At 36.6% G+C, this 27,351-nt stretch overlaps 1 protein-coding gene across 15 annotated transcripts; it reads right to left on the reverse strand.

Moving 5' to 3' along the window:
- Positions 1–2,033: 2,033 nt before the first annotated feature.
- On the reverse strand, positions 2,034–25,472 carry LOC149077249 (guanylate kinase). Of its 15 annotated transcripts, none has more exons than XM_089245008.1 (8): positions 25,129–25,472; positions 9,752–9,889; positions 8,260–8,301; positions 8,014–8,110; positions 7,765–7,903; positions 6,747–6,831; positions 6,473–6,558; positions 2,034–2,087 (listed from the first exon to the last, which is right to left on the reverse strand). In XM_089245008.1, exons 2-8 carry the CDS (start codon positions 9,882–9,884, stop codon positions 2,043–2,045), a joined length of 627 nt encoding a protein of 208 aa, XP_089101134.1. In that variant the 5' UTR covers positions 9,885–9,889; positions 25,129–25,472; the 3' UTR covers positions 2,034–2,042. The 15 variants fall into 15 exon arrangements, with proteins under 15 accessions (XP_089101134.1, XP_089101124.1, XP_089101125.1 ...); XM_089244998.1 differs by lacking the exon at positions 25,129–25,472 and adding an exon at positions 18,870–19,292; XM_089244999.1 differs by lacking the exon at positions 25,129–25,472 and adding an exon at positions 12,212–12,527.
- Between the last annotated feature and the right edge of the window lie 1,879 nt (positions 25,473–27,351).

The following is a 27,351-nucleotide window of genomic DNA, read 5'->3' on the forward strand; positions in this document are numbered from 1 at the left end:
TTAAATACGACACTTATCTGAAATGTTATGTAAATGAATATAATTAAGATATTTAATCTCGGTTTAGTAAAATAAATCAAGTTAAATTATAAACTTTTAATAAAAATTCTAATCGAATTTTGATCGAGTCGATTAACTCAACTAAAATTTTTAACTGCCATCAACAATTGATCGATTAACCGACAAGATTAATCGGACCAGCCCTATTTGAAATACATACTTTTATTAAATAAGGGGGGGGAAAATATTATTTAGCCGTAAAAATGGGTGACCGCATCTGAGAATTCATTAAGAGGGGTTTTATTGTATAAAAGCACAAATAGAACTGTATAAAAAAATACAGAATGGAGTTTCTAATCAAAATTAAAGACAGCAATTTATACCTTGCCAAATGTGTTCAACAGTTTGAAGAAAATATTAAACTCACTACTGTTACAAATTTTCTGGGTCCGATTTCCCCCACACAGGTACATTCACCCTCAGAACCCTAAATTTCAATGATATACTGTATATTAGCTGCTAAGAGATCTTTGCGGGGCCCGCGAATTTGTGTGTAAAAACAATATACTCCCCAAAAAAATTTTTTTATCTTTCCCAGCCGTAAGAAGATATTTAATAAAAAATCCAAAATTTTTCTAATCAGCCGTTTTTATTTCAGACAAAGGGAACTTCAACTGTTTCACTTCTCATATTACACAGTATAACCAAAAGTTTACAAATAAGTGCGTCAACAGAACATGCAATCATTTTTTTTATGAATTTGAATAGACCTGAACAATGGTTTGCAAAATTAGAAGTTTAGATGATGTTCAAAGTAATGACATCTTGTTTGGGACCAAAGAACTAGCTCATAAAACGTGTCAGTTCATGAATTAGTTCATGAAATCATTCGGCAAACGTAGTAAATTCTCAAGTGTGTGTTTTTTGCATCAATGTAGCATTATGTTATTACAGTAGAACCTCTTGATAATGGACACCCTTGGGACTGAAGATTTTGTTCACTAATAAGGAGTGTCCGCTGGAAGTTCTGGCGTTCATTCATTCAGGGAGTGTCCATTGGTGGATAGTAAAATACATGGAGGCCGGTTGATTGAATTCTAAAAAATGTCCAGTTATGGAAGGTGTCAACCAACAGGAAGTGTCCATTAAAAGAGGTTCCACTGAAGAACTCGGGTACACCACAAACCCAAATTATAATCTAAAGTACAAGTGTTATAAATAAGCAATCACAAAGTAATTTTTGAACATTTTATTTACATTTTCACAGAACACATCTACGAATAATGTTTACGGGAAGAGAGAGAGATAACAAATTAATTACTTGCAGAATGTGAAACAGAACAGGGAAATTAATTACAAAAGAAAATGTTACCAAAAAGAAATATTGGCCTTGAAGCAAAAAACATTTTATAAAAGTAAAAAAAGAAATATTGGGATTATTTTATTGCTCTTTCCCATCTGTATTATTATTGTATCTTTTAGCAGAAAATATGAAAAATATACATTTTTCTTTCGGCGAAAATTCACAACCTTTAAATGCCAAAGATATGTATTTCAAGATTAATGACAATCATAAAGTATACATATATACACAAATTAAATAACATATTTTGAAAATGGCTGTATTTTACAAGACAACGAATAGTATTTTTTGAAAATTTTAAAGAATTGAAAATGCAGATATAATCTACGACTGACATCACATGCAAAATCACATAGGAATCACAACTGTCGTTCTTTCAGAACTTTACCAAAAAAAAAAAGTAACCCAACAAAAATACAAAATAAATAAATAAATGACCACTACAAAATGAAAGAAAAAATGCAATGAATGAATGACATGAATCACAAGATATTTGCAGGCAAAGCGTTGGAAAAAAAAACACAAATGCACATCAAAATGCATTCGATTCACATTGCATTGAAATAGGCGCTGCTAGAACTAAATGTTTATATGATGCAGATCAAATGCTACTGAGATTTCAACTGGAAACGAAAAGAAAAAAGATGAACTACAGTTCACTTTTTCCCCCTCTTTCCTGTCAATGATTCCCATGATTGCGCTGTCTCTTCAACTCCTCAATGTCCTGCAAAGATCAAGAAAAATTTTTTGCTTAATTAAACAGGTTAATTAATTTCTCAACAAATAACATATATAACTTCGATTGAAGAATATTCATTTAAACTGAACACTGTGGTAGAATGTTCATTGATAGAGACATGTTTATAATAAAAATTTTATGTACATATTTGCCATTCTTTACTCTACCAAAATACCTCCTTTTTAAATTAATAGCCAAAAGTCTACTAATTCTAAATTTAAGTTGCATTATTTGTCAGAACAAATGAGCACAGGGAAATACAGTGAAATGCCTATATAACAATACTCAAGGGACCAGAGAAATGTATCATTATAAAGGGGTTGTTATAGATAAAATATTAACTATAACTCTTTGACTACTGATGATACTTTAAAGTACCACCAATTTTTTAACCCCAGTAACATCCCTTACATAGGTTGTTGGTATTTTGAAGTATAAAGACTGCATGGCCAATTTACTAGATAACAGTTACACGTGTGGAACTAGTTTCTTAAATGTTAATGAAATTCATTTAGATGTTTTGCACCTGTAAAAGTGTTTACTTCATTACACTCTTGGGTTATGCAATAAAACACTTCAACCCACAAAGTGTTCGCTAATAAATGTATGAAATAAATTATGGTTTTCTTTGATGGTAAAATAAATGTTCATTATGATGTACTATTTAACATATTTGAATTGGTATTTTTTTTTATTTTCTGGTAAGCGTTTCGTGCTGATGGTACTTTGAAGTACCAGGTTAATTAATAAAAAAAATTTGATTTTTGAGAATTAGAAATAAGAGCTTAAAAATTTACATATTATTTAATTTTTTCATAATCTGGTAGATAAAGGGTTAACACTGTAAAAAGTGCATCAGGACCAGACAGTAATATCATTATACAGGATTTTCACTGTAGTAACTTTCGGAAAGGCTTGCAGTCTTTATGCTGATACAGCATGTACATTAATTTTCATTTTGAAAAAATACTTCAGCAAAATGAAAGCCTTCAAATGTTAAAGATCACTATTTCAAATATAATTTCATTCAACTACTTATAATTGTGCAGAATCATTGGCATATGCAAAGCCGCCCCCCCCCCCCCAATCTCAAGCCGTGATTATACTGTTATTTTGTAGGGAAAAAACTTGAATCTCTTCTCTTAAGAAGAAAAATTTTTTTAACCCCCTCCCCAGAACATTCTGTGTACACCCATGTGCAGAATTTTATACTGATTATTTCGTAAATATTTAAAAAAATAGTATCTTAGACAGGTGCTGCACTAATAAGTGTTGAGCTTGTTTTAACACTGTTAATGCACATATCGTGCATACAACACTACAGCACCACTCAAGCTTAATCTAATGTAAGAGAACAACTTGTGGCAGATTCTCCACATGCACAAAAGCTAAATACTAATTGAGGCTTTTGTACATCTTCAGCGATTATCATTCGCAAGTTAATGGGAAACTAGTTTTAAAGTTTAATTCATGAGTTGATTCAACGTATTTTTAATTATTCACCAGACAAGAAATATTCTTTTTTCTTTATTGTGTATGTTAATTTCATTTTCCTTCGAAGATGACTACTAAAATTTATACCAAGATTACACGAAAAAGTCCCAAATTTTCTAGTACAGAAAATAAATTTATTTTTTGACCATTTCCAGAAATTAAATTCAAGTAATCACAATGCCTCACTTTATCAGGCTTTGAAACAGCAGTGAAATTTTTGCTTTTTCTTGTAGCTTCATTCACAATGGGAAATAATTTAGGAGTAGAATAATGTGATCATATTACTCTCACAATGCTGTCACCATTCCTTTTGTTTAAATAGACAACTGCAGAAATGTAAAAGTATCTCCTGCTTTCTAAGTATATATATGTTCATTCATTCATCCATTCTTTGTGCAGCCAACACCTATTTTTGCAAACCTATACGGACTTGAAAAATTAGTCCCTAAAATCCATGAATGGTAAAGGTATTTAAAGAAATAATATATTGTTTGGGAACCGAGGAGTTTGTAAATTGGAGGTTCCTAAAATTGAGCATTGACTGTATTATGCGTGTCATTAAAATATAATTACACTAATGGTCAAAAGTTAAGCAACAAAATCAAAAATGCTTATAAAAGCAAATGTTTCAATTCTTTTTAATTGGAGTTTACACAGACCATAGGGTAATGCAAGGGACACTCTGTGTTGAAATTACAAAGAAAATAGAAAATTCAAAATTAAATAACTGGTGCAGAAAAGAACAATTATATATTGAACCACAAAAAGTTCAGTGGAGAATGTCGGCCAATATGGGATATAACCACCTATGCATAGGCTCACCAATTTCGATCCATACCATTAATATTATCAATTGCACTTTGTGATTTCTGGGCCCATGGGCCCATTTTAGCAAAAGACTTGTTCACAACTGACCGAAGCTTTGGAAAGGGTCATGGAGAGCAGTTCAATGTTTCCCATTCATGACTAATATATAACCTTTTGGATTCAAGTCAAAAGAAATGGATGGCTATTCCACACGAGTTTGCATTTCAGACTGAACGTAATACTAGACAACACAAACTGTGTTAACTTTTCAATTACAAACGTTGCATCAGGTCCTGTGACAGAAAGAAATAATGTGAGCATGTGGTGCAAGTCTGTCATATTTATAGTGTGCACTACTGTCTCTGAATCTCAGTGAAAACATGAAGGTAGATGCAGGTGCCAATAGCAATCTGTCCAGATCATCATCCCGCTACAATAGAGATATTACCCCAGTTTGTTCCTTAACTTTTCAGCACAAATGTAGATTACAATGACCACCCAAATATCCACAAATTATTAACTTTATAATCTGCATCAAAACTTGAATAAATTCACTTTATCGCCAAGTGTAAGATAAAAATTTTAACACGCAACAAAGTCTAGGAACTAATGTACTCCAAGATGATTTTCTGACAATTAGGCTTTTCAAGTCGTAAGTAGATGGGGAATGCGGGTATATCCAAAATAGGTGCAATATCTATGATCGTCAACTCGTGGCTATACCTAATTGTCTTTTCTCATTTCTAACTCGTTAAATTAAAAAAAATTGATAAACTAAAACTTAATGTTGAAAAACACATTTTTACACTATAATAAAACAATCAATTAAAAAAAATGTACTTCGAGTGATATACATTCAAAACTTTTAATTTAAAAACTAACATGAGTCTTTTGTGTGGGGAGGAATAAACGAGTTTGTACTTATAATACAGAAATAAAATGCTTACGAAGAAAATCAGGAATCAGTTTTCAAATGCAATGGTTTTTTTTTATTTCTTTGAAAGGAATAAAGCAGCTTTAAATATCATTTTATAATTCATTCTTTGTATTAATTTGTTCATAATTTTGGTTATTTTGCCATTTTTCTGACGCCAATTGATAAGGCCAGGAGGACCAGACGAGGCAGCATTACAAATCTTCTTTGAAAGCTGCAAAGGGATTGTACTCCAATTAATATTGGAATTCATTTTTCAGAAGAATGAGCAAAATTTCACTGCAATTAACTATTAATAAAACAATAATAACTTCGAGAAGAGGTAATACTATTATGGCTAAATTCAATGTCAAAAAGATTTCCAGTACAGTGCTACATTATTCAACAGAATACATATTTGCCTAATGAACAATTAGTTCCTTTAAAGTACACAATTAATGTAGATATTTTTATTTTAAGATGATTATTATTAGCAATAACACTCTCCGTGACAGCTGTTTAAGGGCAATTAAGAAAGAATCGCACAGAACCATTTTGTTGCACAATGAAACATGATGAGCTAATCAGACTGGGACCAACAGTTCAAAAGTGATTCTGGATGGCTGCACAAAGACAAGAATGTTGTTCAGAGCTTCTTGGCTTTGAACCCAATTTCCCCCCCCCCTCCCTATTTTTTACAGATTACACAAAATACCCAAACCTGTCTCCCTACTTTCTCTTATATTAGAAAATAAAGAATATAAAGCAGAATAAAAAAAAATTGAGACCCTCCATTAAATTGTGATTGCTCAACATTTAAAAATATCAGGAGAATATACTTCATCCAAAATAGCGTTTCCCAACAATTTTGAGACTCAAAAAATAACAAAATATCTGAGAAAATTTGATGAGTCACTAAACTAAACTCTAACTTACAAAGTGTTAGTCTGATCCTTCATTTGTGAACCTTCGCAAATATTTTTGGTAATATAATTTTCATTTAATTAAAATTAGATTTCCAACACTGTCGAAGAATTATCTTAGTGGCCCATAAGTTTAGAAACACAGCTATAGTATAGCCTACTACAGAGAAAAAATACGCACACACACACAAGAACTAGCAAGAAAGCATTGAGGTGAATGAAACATTTCTTACCGGCATTAAATATGTCTTCAGCTGTCTATACGTCTCTTCAGCATTGTCATTAACAAGAACAACATCAAAGTTTCCTGGTGCTTCACCTGAAAATATATTAAAGATATTTACTTTATTATAGAGATTACTTATTCTGCAATGCATGTAGTGTTTTATGCAATTGAATGAAAAGTAAGAACAAATTTTTTAACTTTTAAAACCCTTAAAACTTTTTTTTTAAAGTAAGAAAATAGCTTTTCACAAGGAAATAAATCAGCATGAAGAGAAAACTTACCGTAACGCAGCTCTTCTTTAGCTCTGGCGAGACGCTTCTGTACACTTTCTTCATTCTCTGTACCTCGGCCTCTCAATCGTTCTTCCTGAAATATATATTAAACATTTTACTAAAATATTTAGGTTTCTAGCATTTCAGTAATAGTTACAGATGTGTTTCAATAATGCTAGTGATGTAAATATTCAATAATGCTAGGATGGACAAATTTAAAAAAAAATTACATGCCCATTGGCATCAACTCAAAATGATACACGCCCAAAATCGGTATTTTATATGACAATAATACATATACCTAATCAAAATTTTTAAATGCTCCAGGCATGTCAAACAATAGATTTGTCCAGCCATAACATGAGAAAAATGCATTTGCATATGAATCATAATTATTGCATTGTTTCTTTGATGAATGTTTTAAAGCAAAAATCCAATAGTTGTGATCATATATCACTTTCAGTACAGCGACCAGATTTTGATATGACAAAATCAGATCTCTCTCTCATATTGATTCTCATCAAATATTTCTTATATTAGCGCACCAAATATTACCCATTCGGAACTAGCATATGATCAAATTATTTTTTTTATGCGTGTTGTCACAGGATAAATCTAAAATTATAGGGAAAAACGGACAACACAGAGTGCTTGGTTACCCTAACTTTGTAAAAAACCATTATACCTCCTCAGTCAATTGGTACCAATGTAGGTTAGAGCATATGTTAGAACTGCCAAATTGGTATTCTTTTCTATCTGGGTTTTAACCGAGCTAGTGTTAATAGTACAATGGTTTGATATGCAAACCACTAGAAATACATTTTGAATGCAAGCTCTTCAATCTTTTAACTACCCATGCAATTGAAGATGTACCTCTCTATAAGAAAAATAGGGAAAAAAACTGGTTCCCTTTTTAACATTGATTGTTTTTTTAAGTTTTTTAAAATTAATTACCTTCTCAGGCTTTCTGTAATTATCATTATGCAATAAAATATGGAACACATAAAAGATCAATGCTGAAACATACCAGAACTTTAATACTTGGTGGTTTGATGAATATGAACAATGGGTTCAGATCAGTTCTCTTGATGTTTTTCACACCCTCTATTTCAATGTCAAGAATGCAAATTCGTCCCTGATCTTGGACACGTTTCACAGCTTTCTTACTGCAAGAAAATGAAACATCTTTTTAGAACGACAGATAAGCGCAATATTCATTATCCAATAACAAAGCAGATAAAAATTATGTTTTCTCAAAACAATAAAAAATTCTTACCTTGTCCCGTACATGTTCCCTGAGAAAGTGGTGTATTCAAGAAATTCGCCACATGCTATACTGTTTTCCATGTCATTCACATCGACAAAGTAATAATCTGCAAACAAAAAAAAGGAGAAAAACAGCTCAAACTCAGATTCTATCCATGTATACTAATCAAATACATTTCCAACATTTATTGATGGAAGAACATTTTAGGCAATAGCCACATTGCCGACATGAAGTACAACTAAAGGTATGACATACCTTTGCCAGACTTTTCTCCAGGTCTGGGCTTTCTGGTGGTATCTGTTGAAGAAAAAAGAAAATAAGTTACCGCAAGAAAACAAATAAAAAGGAAAAACAATTAAGAAGTGCATACCTATAGCTAACTTTTAAGGTTTTAATACAAGGTTGATGCAGACTTCGATTTCAAAGAATGATACCGTTCACAAATTGAAATAAAATGGAATTCGCATATTTAATTTGTTAGCTTGTTAAATATATATCAAAAGAAGAGATTTCCTTCACAAGAAAATGAATTTTGCTTTTGTTACTTTTTGTGGCACACCTGTTTAATCTTAGGGCACCTTTGTTAGCAACCCCAACTCCTGAAATTGCCATGACAAATGATCATTTTTGTCACATTAGTAATTTTCTGCACGAGTGCCAAATAGACTAGTGTTCTTCAATCATTAGTCCACTAACTAGTGCCGGTCCATGAAAGATTTGAGCAGTTCATAAAGCGCTCGAAAGTTTTAGATTCAATAAATATTATACCATGTCTATATTGGTGTTTATTTCTGCCTTAGTCCGTCAGCACAGGTCTATGAATTATTTTTATCCCTTTTATTTTTAGCTGGCCCATAAATTATTTTTAATTTTTCTTGGTCTGAAATAATTGCCCTAATTTACTGTTTTTTCTGGTCCTCAAATTATTTATTGCATTTATTATTTGTTATTTTCAAATTATTTGCCCCCCCCCCCCCGATCATTTTTCGTTGCACCACAGTCATTTTCTGCACAAGAGGGCTAATTAGACTGGAACCTACAATTTATTGCCAAATCCGAAAAACAAACACCCTTGATTTTTTATACTAATCTAGAGGTTGGTGCACTAACCCCTTGATGGGGAACTCCCTGCAGTAGCAATCCTTTTCTGTGGTCATATCGCCGTTTCTGTTGTACACCTGTTCTGTGTCAGGAAAGTTTCTGACAAGGACGAACCAGGTATCAAAATCTCAATACCACCGGTCCTCAAACTATTTCCCCCAATTATTTATTTTTTGCCAATCCACTAAGTAATTCGTCTATTTTTGCCAATCCGTGAGATTTTTCAACCACTTTGGTTTACAATTGTAGAAAGGTAAGTTCCTGACAAGGACGAATCGAGTATCAAATGCATGACTCCTCTAAACATCCTTTGGTACTTTAGGCGAGTATCTTATCGACCTGGGCAACTGCACCTACTTACATCTGATTTAATCCAATCTGTCGAACCAGAGAGATTTTCTATATTCCTCACTTCATTGTTAATTTTAATTTTCAGCAAACAAATCATGAAATTACAAATTGATCTATTATTTGCCCCAGCGCTCCTAGCTTGGTTACTTTCTGTTGATATATTTTCATTAGCTTGACCTCCCCGCAAAAATTTTTATTAAAAAAAAATGAAATTTAGAAGAAAAAAATTTCCCTTCGAAGTTAATATTTGAGATAATAGACACTAACTTTTCAATGAAGATTTTTTTTCACTCACGTGAAATACTGTAGCCGAAGAAGTCCCCGAACTCATCCATCAGGTACTTCAGCAAAGTGGACTTCCCACTCCCCGAAGGTCCACATATTACCACGGGTCTGGGAGCACTCATTTGATGTGCCAACCAAGGCATTCCGCCTATAAGGAAAGAGAGAAAAGGATTAGTTACAATAGTAATGAATGTTCATTTTAGTTACATAAAATACACTAATGAAGAAAAGAAATACATTCATAATTTGTTTAGTATGCATTATTATAGCATTTGTCATAGAAAATATATTTCATACAATAACACTCTTGTTATCCGAATCACTTTGGAGAAGAAAAAAGAAATCGGTGAAATCTGCATTTTAAAAGTTTCTCATTGGTGAATCATAAAAAAGAAAAGAAGTGGTGTAGCGATAGCAGATACACGGACGATGAGTAACTAGTCTTGTCACTTTTGATCCCTATTTACATGTGTAAGATTAAGATTTCAATGTGGATAGTTTGGCGAAACTAACTTCTTTTTCGTTGTGCCATAGGGGAAAAAGAGGAGGAAAGATTTACCCGCGTCCCATCTTCATTGATGGATGTTTACAGCCATTAAGTTACATTACATGCTAAAGCAAAATTTATTTTTTACAAAGAAATAACCATTTCTTTGTGAATTACCCAAACGGGATCTAGTTCCAATCAATTCAGATAACTGGAGTTCTACTGTATTTGTTTTAAGAAACATTTAAGTTATAAATCAAATTACCTTACAAGCATGGAACAATTGGTGTTATTTGCAACGAAACATTATCCAGTCACAATCAGAGTGTTTGGATGGAAGGAACCCAAGCTCCCACAGCGTGGACTCACCTTAAGACAGTCCTGTCAAAATCTTCGAGAAATTCCCTGCCAAAAATCCATTTTCAGCATATTTCGAAGATCTGGATTCAAATTATTACTACGTGCTTTTGGTAATTTTATCTACATATTTTTTCTTGGTTAGGTAACAGAAAAATCAGAGGAAAACACTGAATAGCGATAGAACTTAAACAACTCTACACTTTACAAGCGTTTGGGTTGCTACAGTAGATGCCACTTATTAAAATCATGGATAATGTTACCATTCCGGTATTGTCATCACTTTTGCAAAGTACAGAATGAACCTGAGACCAGGAGGGACCCGTGAGACAGTGCATTATGATGATGGAGCACACATGATTTGGCCTTCCAAAGATCTGGTTGCTCGAGCGTTACCGAATCATATAGGCATTTAAGGGACAGAGGGGACTTTTGAGGACTCCAAGGCCACTGCTGGTATCAGATTACTTGTGGAAGTATTGTAATGCGATATTTTGACAACAAGCTTATTGCTCTGATCTCACCCCATGTGACTTTTTCCTCGGGTAATTAATCTGCCCAAGGGGGCAATGATTCTCAGGTTCCGAAGAAGTGCAGCAAGCAGTGATGAAGGTACTGGGGGGTACTTCGAAAAAAGATACCTAAATTCATTTGTCAAAAATAAAACGAGTTTCGAACTTTTAGAATGTAGCAGTGGAATATATTATCTCTTGTGAAACATGACTTTCCAGTTCCCGCCTCTGTTGAGAACTTTCATCATATTTCCCTGCCGTTCAAAAAAGCCTCCGAAATATACTTATACTCCTGGCTGTTCTTGAGCATTACCAAGAGTTCGCGTGAGCAGCTAGGATTGTCAAGAATGGTGTTGGCTTTGGGATGGGGAGAATGATATTGGTTGAGAAAAATCACAGAATCGCCAGTGACTGTAAAGGCCACTTCTCACTACGACTGGGTCCCAACGCAGGGTAAATTAAGGTAAAATATAATTTAAAAAGTCTTTGATAGGCATAAACCAATAAATGCTATCAGCAATCATAACCAGCGTGACTTTTTCTACTTTAGCAGAGATTTCAAAGGAAGACGCTTGGGGTAAGGTAGGTATTAGAAACCTCCCATTATCATTATTCTACAGCCTTTGTATTGAAAGCCATAAATTAATGCTTGCCCGAGGAGGGGGACTGGCATGGCTCTAGCCCTGGGGCCCGGGACAGTTCTCATCATTTTCTGCTTTTTCACACTATAAATTAATTACAGAAGGGGCCCATTAAAAGTGACAGAGGGGCCCCCCCGCAAAAGATCCCAGCATAGGGGCCATGGGGACTGGACCCAGTCACAGTGAGAAGAGGCCTTTATATTTATTCAAAACTAGAATAGACCATCATACCATTTTTGCAACAACAAAGAATAGAACCCATTGAAAACCATCAATGATCAACATCGAACTATTATGACAGACACTGCACTCAAATTTCCCCATCAATGAAAGATCAGGCCCATTCCTGTTCAGAGAAACTTAATTATGACAGATTTGAATTATTGCGAGTGGCCAATCGCCTTGGCTTTTAAGGAATGATATCTAGAGAGAGATTGGTTCATTTCTCCTCCCCTTTCGCCCCACGCACTTACCTCCAGAGACGTTGTTGTTGTAATGACCACCATCATTACCATCACCGTTTTGCAAGGGCTGCGAGGAATTCACGTGGTTCTGCATGAAAAATGCTTTCTTTTCCTATTAACTCTAAAACAAAGCCCCTCTCTAATATCTATTAATTTGCTAAATTACATGCACTCACTCACGTGTAAAAAACTTCAACATCCGTCAACACTAAAAATATCTATCTATACGGTAAAAGCTCGCCCACAGCACTGACCAGCCAGCCTCCATCAACAAACAATAGGCGCAATTGAGGGCAAGCCGTTTATTTTTAACGAGTTTCACTTCCACGTTTTCCCAGAAATGTTTGCACGTGTAACAAAGGAGGAGAGTCTCGTACTGTTGCGCATGACGTCACACTCGTAGACTGGAAGCGATGATGCGGCATAAACCACCGAATCGAGGACACCGAATGCAGGTGAAGGGTGGTTCAATCCTTAGGGGAGTGCTGGCCAGGCCCGTTATTTGGGAGGGGGGTCAGGGTGGGGCTGTTGCCCCTCCTGGTTTTTGAAAATACACAAAAAATGGTGTGTGTGTATATATATGTACAAAGGGTCGCAACTAGGAGCGGGGGGAGGGATGCAGGTGGTTCTGGTGCCCTGGGCGCTGGACTAGAGGGGGCGCGAAGATAGACTCTGAAGTCTGGGGGGGGCAAGGTCATTATTGCTGGGGGGGGCACGATGATGATGATGTCAATTTCTACACAACATATACATTAGATCTGCCCACCCCCTTTTTGACGTGGGGGGGGGGCATTGCCCCCACGCTCCCCCACCCCCGTATTTCCACCCATGGGCGCAAATTTCATTTTTTAACCCCTCTTTCAACATTATGCGGGGGCGCCAAAATGCGTGCTTGCCCCGGCTGACCAAGCAGCTAGTTGCGGCCGTGTATATACATACAACATTGAGTACATGTGCTCCCCCCAGGAAAAAGTTGAAATGACAGCCTTGTGGTGCGGACCACTTCATTCATGACACCCCATCCACATCCTGAAGCAGGGCTTCCTAGGCTGGGATCATTGGAGGGGCCCCAAAACAATCTTTTCAAGGGCCCATCTAAAGTGAATATATAGCATAAAAAAACCAAAACAATAACGAAAATTGTCCCGGGCTCCAGGACCCGGCAAAATTGTCCTCGGCCTACTGAGCACCCGAGTAACGCAATGGTGAGATGCTCGCCTTCCACTATGAAGATTACCGACAAGGCATAGGCGGAGATAGACTTGAAAGTCTCGAAGGGGGCACGATGATGATGATGTCAATTCACATATACATTAGATCAGTCGATTCTACCTTTGACGCTGGGGCTTGCCGTACCATGCAACAAGGTCCACTGGTTCGAATGCGGGCAAGAACATTAGAAACAAGTTACTTACCTACTGAGCCTGGGGCAGCCACCAATAGATGGTGCCTTCATTTACTACCCAATCCACTAGTTGGAAATTACCGTATTAGCTATATATGACCGGAGATATGGTGCAGTAAAGTAGGTATGGCTGACTATATGGATTAAGCTCGATGCGGCCGACTCAACACAATAGGCAAGTGATCGTGTTCCACGTGTACCACGGGTCACTTATGTGCTCTGGAATTAGGCCCTGGTGATATGTAAATTTGCTGAGAGTGACTTGAGTGATCTGTGAATATGTTCGGACTGCTTCAGTGACATGGGCGGAGATACAGGAGACACGAGGAACATTGCCCCCCCCCCCCAACACGGAAAATGAGTGTGGGTGACCCAATATACAGTATGTGCACGCATATATTGACAAAATCATCATCTTGCCTCCCCACCCCAGACCTTCAAGTTTATCTCCTTAAGGGCGGTATTCACCGACATGGTTTAAGCTTTAGTCACAATTTTTTGATAAGAGATCGACATGGATTGGTTAACCAACCTACGTTGATCCAAAAATTGTAGCTACAGGTTTAAACCATGTCGGTGAATACGGCCCTAAGTGATCTGTAAATGAATGTGCCTCGATCCAATTAAATGATCTGGGAATATGTCACGGGCCACTCAAGTAATGTGGAACGGCACCGCAGGTCACTTAATGATCTGAGAATGTGCCAATTAGTTCATTTTCACAAAATTAGGTTTCGATTCGCGGGCTACATTAGATGACTCCGAGGGCCATGGGTTGAGCCTATGTCGCAAACAAACATCCATACGTAGGATTTACCATCCTACTGGTTGGACACATGGGCCCGAGTGTGAATTCAAAGCGATGTGTCGTGAGGGCGCATCTTTAAATCTTGTATACAAGGGACAATCTTGTAGACAAGGGGAGGGGGCTATCTACTTCCCTACAATGTTTTCTTCGTGTCGGTGCCTCTGGTCACAACAGCCATAATTTTTCACAAATTTTACCGGGTTTTTTTTTTATTGATGTCATTTATCTGTTCTTTTGGTGAGCTAGTAGTGTAAAGTTTTATCTGTGTTCGTTTATGGCTTCTCTATTACATTCGTCATCTTTACCTTTCATTCAAGATTTTTTTTTTTTTTAATCTTCGATCCTATCTCTGATTCTTCGAGATTGAGTGATTGGAGTTTCTCTTCTCTTTCAGTGTTTACAATGATCCCTGCTAGAACTTACATCATACCGTTGTAGAATTATCTGCATCACGTTTCATCAGTCAAAAAAATCAAATGATAACGAAATCGAAACTATTTTATGATATCCTCTCCTCGTTTCCCTCTCCCCCATACACGTCGATTCGATGTTCAAGTTGTCTCAAATTCAAAGCTGATAACAAGCGAGTCTCTTGACTGATTAGGAAACATTTTGAAATCCCTTCTACATGTTAATACACACGTAACCACAAGGTTGAAAATTGAACTGATAAACAATAAGCATAGAATAAGCGCTTCGCAAGAGATAATAATCTGGATCTAAATATGATGAGACTTGACCCGTTTTGCGTAGTTATCGACGTCAGGTTTATAATAGCCTTGCTTTTACATTGGGTCGGACAGCAGTTAATGAGTATACTTCTTGAATTTGGTGAATCAGATAAAGAAGAATTGCAGCTGAGTACGTGCCGTGCATTTACAAAGGTCGCGAGAGGAATAAGCACTCCCCGACCTAAGAATTTTTAGGTTTACGAACAAAAATGTCATGGTTGTCTTGGGAATCTTAGAGTGACATTGGTGGAATAAATTTGCTTGATGTGTCATCATTGATCATTTTTGTCGCACCACAGCCATTTTCTTCACACGAGGGCTAATTAGACTGGGACCTACAATTTATTGCCGATTCCGAACGGCAGTCTTTTATTATACTCACTGAGCAGTTGGTGCTCTAACCACTCGGTGTGGGACTCCCTGCTGTACCAATCTTTTTCTGTTGTCATGTCACCTTTCTGTTGTACCCCCCCCCCTTCGTGTCACGAAAGTTTCTGACAAGGACAAACCGGGTATCGAACTCGCGGCACATCTAAACACCCTTTGATACTTTAGGGCGAGTATCTTATCGACCTGGTCTAACGCGCGTCGCGATAAAACTGTTGTGTAATGTTCACACGTCTAAAGAGTTATTAAAATTGTAAGTAAATATAAAATTAAGAACGATCATGAAGTTCTTACCTCCTCATATATATGAGCCAACAATATAAATGAATTAGTAAAATGACGGAATTGGAAACAACAAGGAGTGCGTTCATCTCCAATCGTATTTTGTTGAATTCATTTGGTGGTGGTAGTTGGGATGTGGTATTGCTTTTGGTACCACTTACCATAGTGACCGATTAATTATGCATGTTATGTCTTCTAAGGATATAATGCTGAATTTATTTGTGTGTGTTATGATATATATAGCATGCATCACATGTTTTATACTTCATATTACTTTATTTCCTGGTTTGCGGCCGTTCAACTATTACGTCAGCAAACTTTTACTCGCAAACCGAAAGATACCCAGGCCACATCGCCATATGGCAATATCGGCTCATTGTCCTCACGGACTAGATACCTCTGGCAATTTATTTATAAAAAAACATAATTACAAAATATACATTACAATCATAACAACTATAAAATCATAATCTAGGTATAAAATCATAATCTAGGTATAAAATCAATTGCGAGGTCGCAATCTACGTATACAATCCGAAATCAAGCATATAATTCTATATTCCATATTAAATCTTAATTCAGTCTTCTTTACAGTTGATCAATTTCTTTTTTCTTTGTGAATGGCGAGGTGGTGAAGTTTGTACTTGTACTATTGGTTGATATGGCGTCTGTGGGATCACTTTGTCATCATTGTCTTCTATCCATCTCATTATTTTCTTGACTTTATTCACTCTACTTTTGTTTTTTCAAATCTCTCTGATCCAGAGTGTGGCATTTTTAGTAGAAAGAACAGCCATACGCTTTAGATGTGAAGTTAATTTACATGTTGTCAAGTAATGGATGAGAGTGCCGATTTCACCACAAAGGCAATAATCTGTTCCTCGTTTTTTGAAGCGGTGAAGGTAATTTGGAAAAGCAAATTTTTACCCATTTTTGACCCCCCCCCTCCTGTCAGCAAAAGTCAGCAAAACTCTGACCGCCCCCTCCCCCGTCAGCAAAATTTCGTCATCAGCTCTGCCCCTCTGAATCCTAACGCATGTTGGTGGGATCATAGACGTACACGCGGAAGGGGGGGGATATGGGGGCTCGTGCCCCCCACGAACAAAATTTATTATTATACATATTAATGCTATTTGAAGATGAACTCAAAATTCATCTTTAATAAATTCATTGTGATCCACCCTCTAATCCATATATGGTAAATCGCATAAAGACCCTTGGCCCACGGATCAAATATGGCCCTGGGGGTTATCTGATGTGACCTGTCCTCCTCAAACCTAATTTTGTAGAAATGAACCAAGCGGGACATTTTCAGATCACTTAAGCGATTCGTGACTCATTTAGAGATTCCTTGAGTGACATGTGGCATAGTTTTAGAGCACTTAAGCAGCCCTCAGTGTGGTTCTACATCACTTAAATTACCAGCGGCACATTCTCAGACTATTTAAGTGATCCGCGGCATAACTACGGATCACTTGAACGATGCGGGCACAGTTCCAGAGTACTTAAGCGGCCCGGACACACTTCCAGATCACTTGGATCCGCGAAACATTTAGAGATCACTAAAGTGGTTCTGTAGGGCACTTATCAATAGGGGGATGTTACTTCAAGTGTCCACAAACTATCGAAAGGTTTTTCTAGTTTTTGGTGCACCCAATAAGATGCCATTAAGAATATTTCATATTTTCATTAAGGGTGGTTGATGACGGAAGCATTATCCAAACCACCCCCCCCCCCCTGTCATAAAAAATCAGCAAATCGGACCCCCCCCCCTCCCCATCGATGTTATTACATAAGAACCATTGGTTTAAATCTGAACGTATTTTATGTTCATGTTTAAGTTTCGATTCATAGTTAATCTGATTAAAAGAATAAACCTCTCTCCCCCCCCCCCCCGCATTCTAACCTAAGATAAGCAGTCTCCTTTGAATCACATAACTCATGAGAAAACCAGATGTGAACAGTATTTTTATTAAACTCCGATTAGTCTAAAACTGGTCCAGTCCTTATCAGAATCTTTCCTGACCATGGATAGGTAGCCTACCACTTCCAATTGTGAAAAACAGATGGCGTTGAAGTCACCGTACAACTGTAGGTTTTTGGCACAACAAAAAGTATTTTACCCACTAGTCCTACACAGTCCTACAGGACAAAATCCATTCACAGTCACTATAATCGTAGGTTCTAGTTTAGTTATATCTATCGTATGCATATGAAATGATCGTTGATCATGAAGATAGTCTATTTTTGTAGTCGATGTGGTAAAAATGATAAGCAACCATTCTTGTTGATTTCAAATTAAAATATATATATATATATGCCAGAACAAGAATTCCTAAAACATGCTCGTCTCGTAATACTTTATTTTTTGTTATAAATCCTTACATTTACATCATAAACATTTTATACCAATTCCTCAAGCCTTACACTAGAAATGAGTAGTTTTTTGTTTGTTTTTTTTTTAATTTCAAAATGGTAGATTTTTGAATTTTGCGAGAGATGGTTCCTTTACGCAAATGGCAAGTTTGAGACTTATGAACAAGATGTTTGTATGAAAGAAAAAAGGACAAGCTTGTAGCTGTATAATCGAATTTTTTTTGTGGTGTTTATTTTATAACTCGACGTTTTATACAGTGAAACCCGTACGAAACGGAACGTCAATAGACTGAAATAATATTATAATATAGACAGATTTACGTTTTATAAAGGTGCAAATGAAAGCACTAATCATTGAAAAGGCTAAATTTTGATTCCGTTTAAGACAGGTTTCCGCCTCATACAGGTCCGTCTTAGACAGGTTTTACTGTATATGGTTTAAGACTCGATTGTCTACTAATTAATTTCTTAAGGGAAACGTTCAATGTTCTCTCTCTCAATCGAGGTTTATTTTTTGGAGTTATCTAAAAACCTGCTGCGCACTTGGTCATTTGCCACGTGGCAGAAACGATAATTCCAAGAAAAATTGACAAACGACTTCATAGCATAAAACTTTTTAGAATTTAATCATTGTTACGATTACTATTCAAGAATTACTGTCAATTTTATCGGGCTTACCAAGGAAAATTCCATTCCTGGGATACCGGCATGTCCACGGGAAATCTCTCATGGCTACGTCGTACACTGGAGATGCTTGCAAAATGGACGCCATCAGGTCACGTTATCTGAGACGAGAATGATTTGGCGCGAGAGCAGACATCGGCCAATATACATCCCGCCACAACCTACGTCACATTTTTGGTTGATTGAAAGAAGTCTTGATAAAGGTTGTAAGAAAAGTCCACGAGGTGTTCACGTGCAACACTGTTATAATATACACACAATTTTTACTAGGGAGGTGCGAAAAGTTCGCTATCGCTTTTTAAAAAAAAAAGATACGGGGCCCTGCGACTTCCCTTTTGACAAAACCACGCAGACCGGTTCAAAGCTGTATGGCACATTAAATAATGTTATCATCTGTTATTTCCTTGAATGTAAACTACAAAAAAAGTAAAAAAAAAATAAAATTAAAAATTGTCTCCCTCCCCTCCCTTCTCATTTCCCGCCCTCGTCTAACCCCTTACTGATATTATTAATACACACTATTTAATGAAGTATGTCATGGGACTCGGCAATGGTACAAAGTCTTCAGCGGAAAAACGATAAGTTTTCTGTGTATGCTATCAACTTCTTTTTTCTTACTTTTAATTCTTTTATTTCTGGATAAAAATATATATACAGAAGCAAAAATTGTTTGTTATTGGTTGATACTGAAACTAGTTATGATTAAGGAAAGAATATACATATAATATAATTTCAAAGTTCATCGTTGATTGATGTCGAGTAGGCGTTTTTCCTCAAATAAGATATACGAAGCACCAAGATCTCAGCGTGTACAACATGTGCCTATTTCATTTTTTTTATTATTATTGTAAATAAAGTTTACTATGGTTATTGTATTATCTAACGGATGAAAGATTTAAACACAAAGGTCAACACTTCTTTCAATGCTTATCATACACTATAAAACGGTATTTGAAGGTCAAAACACGTATTTGAATTAATTATATCCGAGTTCAGACCATAGTGCAAACTAAATATAGAAGGTTTGATTTTTTTTACTTTTTTTTTAATGAGTTGAAAGAAATATATTTTTTGGAATTTTAAATTTATTTTCATGAGGTTTTTATGAGTAGGTTGTGAGAGTAGTTATTTCTTAATAATTATTATAGAAATGTAATTGTATTTCCAGAAATACAAATAGGTTTGATGGAATGAAATTTTCGTGGAAGCTGTACCGAAACCTTTGCGTTTGATAGATTCGGTGCGTATTTGTTGTAACCTCTACGGTTCTTGGTGAATGCGTATATTTTGCGGCAGTTCGCCGCTGTTTTGGCTTCCTCACACTCGAGCAGAAGCCACACCCAGAAGTTTCCGCGTGATATGCTTTGAACAAAGAACCAACGACACAGATCCGAGAATTTTTATGAGATAGAAAAAGATTATTACCTCTTCTTAATATAGTACATGCTTCTCCAATTTTCACGTTATGAAAATGAAAACGTTGTCAACCGCATATTCTAACAAATAAACAAATAATCTCGATAAAGCAGAGTGACTGGAGACTTAAATCGATTAAAAAAAACAGTAGTCACCGCTTATAAGAATCAAATCGGCAAAACGAAAACCAAACGTTATTTTAACGTAGGAAAATCTTCGATTATATGAATTTCTAAACTCTCTGTCACCGTTTATCTCAGTAGTGGGAACTTGTAAAATATTTTTGTTATTCACAAGATTATATATATTTATAACATACATTCAAGAAGATATATTACATTTAAAACCATATGTGTTGAAAAATTCAAAATAAAAATTTTAAAAATATACATTTTTTATTGTATATTTTTCCTTTTCTTCTTTCGTCTCGTTTGTTCTAATTTTACTTATATATATATATATATATATATGAATGGATATATATTGTGTGTCGCATCATAGGCTCACCCTGGGCCAAGGGAGTTTCATGAGGTTCCACCCGGCTAAAAATGCTTGCCTACAAATTTACTTGTTTACTATCGAAAATTTCAATCAGATCTCATTTTTGTGAGATCTCTTGTCTTGAGGCCAGGGTGGGCCCATGCGTTAAGACGGCATTGCGCTTTGTACTCCTCCCAAACAGTGAAGATTAGCACTTTGTAGTTGACTGAGCTTCCATGAATGACAATCAGGACGGCAACTGGAGGGGAAGGGGGGGGGAGGGTTTGCAGATGAGTCTGGGGCACCGGGCGCTGGACCAGAAGAAGGCACCAAATTCACTCTTTTACTGCTCCTTATACATTATACGGGGGCAGCAAAATGAGTGCTTGCGGAAGCTGCCAAAATACCTAGTTGCAACAACAATTACAGAACTTATCAGCAAGAGATTTATGGCAGAAAAAGAAAAAAATAAACACCCGTAGCTCCTACGAACCCCCTCCCCGGACCATTACTGCTAACTTTGGGAAACATCGATGAGTTATCCGCTTGGACAATAATACAATAGTAATACAGTTAGTATGTAACATTTTCATCAGTCTACATTGACAACGAACGATGTCTGAGGGATTTCGATATGCTATAGATATTCAAACTGATTTAAAATATTAAGAATTAAATTAAAAATTATGACTAAAAATTTTATATTTAATAAGAAATTAGTAAGGTGTGTTGCGTTTTTTTCTATTTCAGAAAAACATCATAATCTTTTCTTTAGCGACCCCCTCCCCATCCCAACTCTTTGCGTACTCCAGCGGTAACTATATAGGAGCAATAGAAGAAAAACATCTCCGGATATAAGAATCAAAATGACTGAACCAAACGTGATTCTTATAAGCGACTGCTACTGTATGTTGCAAAGTTGTATTGGGAGAAACAAAAGTGGGATTCCAAGCAGGGCTGATCCCGTGAATCTCATTTCAGGAAGAATAGCACTCCTTCTCTGGATTCTGATGTAGGCCCATAGGAGTCTAGAAATTTTTGCGCAAACTCATTCCCACTTGAAGTTTTGATTTGCTAGTGAATTTATAATATGAATAATAAAAAGAAGTGAATAAATGAGGTTAAACCTCGGTTAGACTATTAGTGAAACACAAGTGAAATGCCACACATGGTGGTACATACAGTATTTAGAACGCCCTCACAATCGAACAATAATAAAAATCATTTTTATTTATTTTTTCCACGCCTGGATATAATGAATCTTTTAGTGCAGTGGCCATACCCCCCCCCCATCCTGGAGCAGCGCCCCTAGACTGGGATCTTTTGCAGGGCCTAAAAGCAGACTTTCAGGGCCTCGTTATGATGAATTTATAGCGGGGAAAAAAACACAGAAATGATAAAAAAAATCGTCCCGGGCCTTGGGGGCTGAAGCCCTATCAGCATCACAGTAATGTGTTGGGGGCATGTTGGGGGCATGGCAGTAATGTGTTCAGGGATCAAGATTAATGCCCGGCTACTAATCAAAGCTGCCCGGCTACTGCTATAGTTACGAGTTTCTATAGCTACTTGGGTGAGGTAGCCCAGGACACTCGCGTAAAATACCAAAGTATGTTTAGAGGCGTCGCGAATTCGATACCCGGGGTTCGTTCTTGTCATAAACTTTCCTGACACTGGGGTACAACAGCGACATGACCACAGGAAAAGATTGCTACCGCAGGGAGTCCGACACCGAGGAGCTAGCGCACCAACCTCTCGGTGAGTATAAAAAAAAAGGTGCCGTCCATTCGGAATCGGCAATAAATTGTAGGTAGCACTAATTAGCCCTCACGTGCAGAAAATGACCGTGGTGCGACAAAACTGATCAATGATCAAACAATAGCTACTTTTCAATACTTACGATGTTTCTAGAACTTTCCTACACTAGGTTTCCTATTGAATTATATTCTGCAAATTTCTATTTTTTTCTATTCATCGTCATCTCATTGCAGTTTACGCTGTTGTTAGCCTTCTTGTCCCATTATTTATTCTGGGAAACATCACTTTTTATCACACATTCCTTCTGATTTACACATAATATATTACTTTATTGTGTGGGGGGAAAAACAGACGGGCATCGAATCACTACAGTGAGCAAGAAGTAATATCCTTTTATGATATTTATACGAATGCATGGCAGTCAGTACCAGTGGAGTCTACCTTGAATATACAACCCAATGTGTGTGATGTAATAAATACATTAAATTTCAACAAGTGTGTTCACGTTGCGCATCGAATCCTTTCATAATTTCTCTGTACTCCACCTCATGATGATGAAAATAATGTGTCTTTTGAAATTTTCATAATCGTGCAATGGAGCAGTAATATCATTAGAATAATACAGTGAAACCTCGCTACCACGATATTCGATATAACGATATAAATCCCTCTACAACGATATTTTTTTCGAATCTGGTTTGGAATTGCCTATAATCCAATATTAAATTCCTTTCGATACAACGACATCCTTTACTGCGATAAATCCCTCTACACCGATACTCTTCGCAGAGATTTTTTTTTTATGTCGCGCTCAAAAGCACCTTCAGTATATTTTGAATCACCTCGCTGGTATTTTCTCTTCCGAGGGCATCTATTGACATCGGTATTTTGTACCACCTTACCCTTAAAAGTGTTGATGAAGTTGTCGATGCAAGGCCGCACTAGATGGGAGCAGTCGAGGGGCGCAAACTTCATTCTGAAACCTCTCCTTCAACATTACAAGGGAGCGTCAAAATACGCGCTTGCCCCGGGTGACCAAGCATCTATTTGCGGCCCTGTGTCGATGTTGCACAATTAACGGATTTTTAACAATAACGGAGATTTAAATGAGCTTTTTCATATTGATTAGTAATAATAACAATAATAAGCATCGTAAACTCTGGTTAACTTCCTTTCCGTTAATAACAACAATAAAAAATATACGATATAAGTTATATCAAAAACTAGATCTATAGTCATATTCCTCAAACAATCATTTTCAAAATCATCACTCTTATTTAGTCTAGTATTGCAAGAGTAACTTAATATCATTCATTATCTTTTTTTAAAAGAAAACTGCATCTTTTTAATAATCTACTCATTATTCATCACCGATACCACAGAGTTTATACTATAAAAACTAGGTTAAATTACGACGCTTAGAAGTAATCAAGGTCGGGAGATTGAAGAAAAAATCCCGAATTCATCAGTTTGAATATAATAGCGCAGTATATCGTCGAATTCAAGATTAAAATTGGAAATTGTTCAGTGATTAAGTTTATTTTCGTGAGGAGAAAATTACACATGTGTAGATGCCCTCCGTACCAATGTGCCAGGATTTACGTTACTATAAACATGTCTGAAATTAGATTGAGAACTCTATGTTGAGCAAAAATACAAAACATTGACATTAATGGGTGGGTAAACGGTACATGGGGCTCCCAGGACCATGTGGTAAACGGGACCCCATAAATTATTGAAGGCTCTCGTTTATTCACATGTATGCTACTGAAATGTTTTCTTTCATTTATTCAGAAATTATTCTTTTTTTCATTATTTCAGAGTATTCGTTAATTTTGAACCCTGTGAACCCTGATGAGAGGGTCAAAACATGCTACTAAATTTTATTTACTAACTATGACTTTTGTGTGGCCAATAAATGCTCATAAGTGCATATTCTGGTGGGACAGTCAACTCTTCATTCCATAACAACGACTGGTAGGACATGCCTCAAATGTTTTCATATATCGAATAACCTATATGTTTTTCTTTTCGATATAACGATCTTCCAATATAACGTCCAGACAGGACGATGAGGGTCGTTTTAACGGGCATTGACTGTGCTATCAACTCTGAATTGGACAAGTTGTCAAAAACAGCTTGAATTTTGGTGTGTGTGTGTGATGATGGTGATGCCTCTCGATACAACGACAATCCCTCTGCAACGATATTTTTTCTTGGTTCAAGAAATATCGTTATATCGAGATTTCACTTTATGTTGAAAGATGGAAGAAGAGGACTCGATTTTTTTTTATTTACATTGTGGCATTCAAGCGGAGCTCTATTTAAAATAGCATTGTGCATAAGGAATATATTTTACATTATTAAAATATGGTGAACGAATGGAGTGATCGTTACAGTGATGTTAAACATAAAAATATGGTTATTGCGAAATCTTAATGTAACATTATTGAATAAAAATTCACTTAGTATCAATATCGTCTTTGATAGACGTAATTTTAACTCAAGAAGAATAAATCACGATGCATCATCGTCACTGGAAAGGAGTAAAAACGCACCTGAAGAAAATGAGAAAGAAACGATATTGGTAATTAATAATTACCTTTCGAGGCCTTTCCGAATGAAATGGCGGAACCTATTTTGTTCTTCGAATAGTTACTCTTAACTTGAGCCCTCACGAAAATACTTGACTGACGTATAAATACTCGACCGACGGGAAAAACAAAAAACCAGCAGCTATTTCATGTCGGTCTATTGTGTGTCAGACAGGAGCTAGAAAAGTTCTCCTGCTGGTAGACGTATTGACAATACATCATGCATGGAGGTTATAATCCTTCGTGTGCTCTGGCATAGAGTTTTATTTTTTGTTCTCTTTTATTCTGTCTTTTCTTGTCCGACAGCGACTGCATGTCAATCGACATTACGCACGCTAAAATGCAGGGAAGTGAAACAAATAAAAAATTGTACAGGAAACGAGTTGATGATGGGATAATATAAAACGGAAAAAGTGCAGATCTTAATAGCTAAAGTTTCAGGGCCAACAGGAAGTTTTTAATATTGACATAAGAACTTTTCTTTGACTTATGATCATGTCGACGGTCACGATATCGGGCCGAAATGAAGAAAATATGCACTTTTATCGCCATGAAGAAATAGTTTTTAGATACAGTAAGGCTTCAATTATCCGAGCCTCGATTAACCGAGTTTCGGGTTATCCGAGATACTTTTCACGAATTCATTTTGGAAATTAGGTGCAGAGTAAAATGACGTGCTAAACGACTAGCATCGCTGCAAACTCGTTCAGGGAATGTCGCAGCATGTAAAAGAGCCCCCCATGAGTTGTAAAGGTTTCACTCGTAAAAGAAGCGAATTCGCCCTTTGGGAAAGGCGCTGGAACAATCAGTGGGGCGGTAAAAGCTCTGGGTTGTATCTTAGCTGGAGGGTGGAGGAGAATGGTTAAGAGTTTAATTTTAACGAGGAGGATTATAACAATACATTTTCAACATTCTCTTGACTAGACAAAAATTTTACGTTCGCTAGCACCCTGGTTGCTTCCTGAAGGCGCGTATACACAAACGAGCAGAACATGTAAGGTAGGAGTTCTTAACCGTTTTTAGTAGAGACCCGAAATCACCTACAATATCAGCTTCGCGACCCATAGGACTATTTATTTTTCGAACTTGATAAAACCTGTGATGCAATAAGTGCATTTCTAACAGGACTGTAAGTGGATTTGTACGACTCATTTAGGAAGCCTCTGCGAATCAAATCTAGGTTGTGACACACTTAAACCCCAGGCCCAATATTCCCTGGCTGTAAGTAAATTCGTACGACCCGTCTCGGAAGCCCCTGCGAATCAAGTTTGGGTCGTGACCGACAGCTCAAAAATCCCTGGCTGTTTTAGTGGATTTGTACGGCCCATCTCGGCACAGCCCCTGCGAATCAAGTTTATTTCGTGACCCATAACTCAAGAATCGCTGACTGTAAACGTATTATTGCACGACCCATCTCGGGAGCCCATGCGAATCAAATTTGAATCAGGACTCATTACTCTCTAGAGCCCCAGTCTGTTAGTTGCTCTAAATGACTCATCTCGAAAGCCCCAGCGACCCAAGTCTGGGTCGTGACCATAGGTTAAGAATCCATATATATTAGGTAAGACATCCTGAATAGGTTCTAATCCGTTCTTGAGAACATGAATTTCTCGGTGCTCCTTCTCTTGCCTTTCTGCTCGTTGAAAAAACCGACTCCCGGTGGTCCGATTCCAACGGCCCAAAAAGAATTAGCTTGTCATCCACACCACCGTACAGATTACTGAACAACCAATTGCGACTGCTTACATTACATAGTTCACTCGCTAATGTATACGCGCCTTAAGAATGTTCGATGACAGAAGACATTGAAAGACTATTTTTTAAAAGCACCGTGTCCGCGTGTAATCGTCGAAATGTCATAAAGCGTAAATACGCTGCAGTATTTCATGCAGCTATACTATATTCATGTGATTATTTTATTGCACTATACAGTAATTACAAATAACTTTTGTGTAAATGTAATTTTCACCATTTATGGCTTTATTTATTTCATTTAATGCTGAAACTCTGTAATACCCGGATTAACCGAGTCTATTGTAGTTTCGACGCGCGAATGCGAGCCAGTCTACCATTTAAAAAAGTTTCTCGGCATGGAGTGGGCAGACCTTTGGCATGATACTTGCATAAAATGAATACTCAAGCATTTACCATATTCACTTTAAAATATGGGAACACAGATAGCAGTACTAGCTAGATCTCGAACTTGTGGATTAGAGATTGAGAACTAGAAC

This window comes from Pholcus phalangioides, unplaced genomic scaffold (genome assembly GCF_987345545.1).
Source record: "Pholcus phalangioides strain wild (caught in Gottingen) unplaced genomic scaffold, Ppha-v1.0 ptg000015l_1, whole genome shotgun sequence".
In the NCBI taxonomy this organism is placed as follows: Eukaryota; Metazoa; Arthropoda; class Arachnida; order Araneae; family Pholcidae; genus Pholcus; species Pholcus phalangioides.

Bases quoted from the DNA above. Each gene is read 5' to 3' on its own strand.
- LOC149077249 (XM_089244993.1), bottom strand. From the start codon at position 18,963: ATGGCGTCCATTTTGCAAGCATCTCCAGTGTACGACGTAGCCATGAGA. The intron at 8,302-9,751 runs GTGAGTGAAAAA...TTTCTTCAACAG, and splicing joins CTTCGGCTACAGTATTTCAC to ATACCACCAGAAAGCCCAGA. The intron at 8,111-8,259 runs GTATGTCATACC...TTTTGTTTGCAG, and splicing joins TGGAGAAAAGTCTGGCAAAG to ATTATTACTTTGTCGATGTG.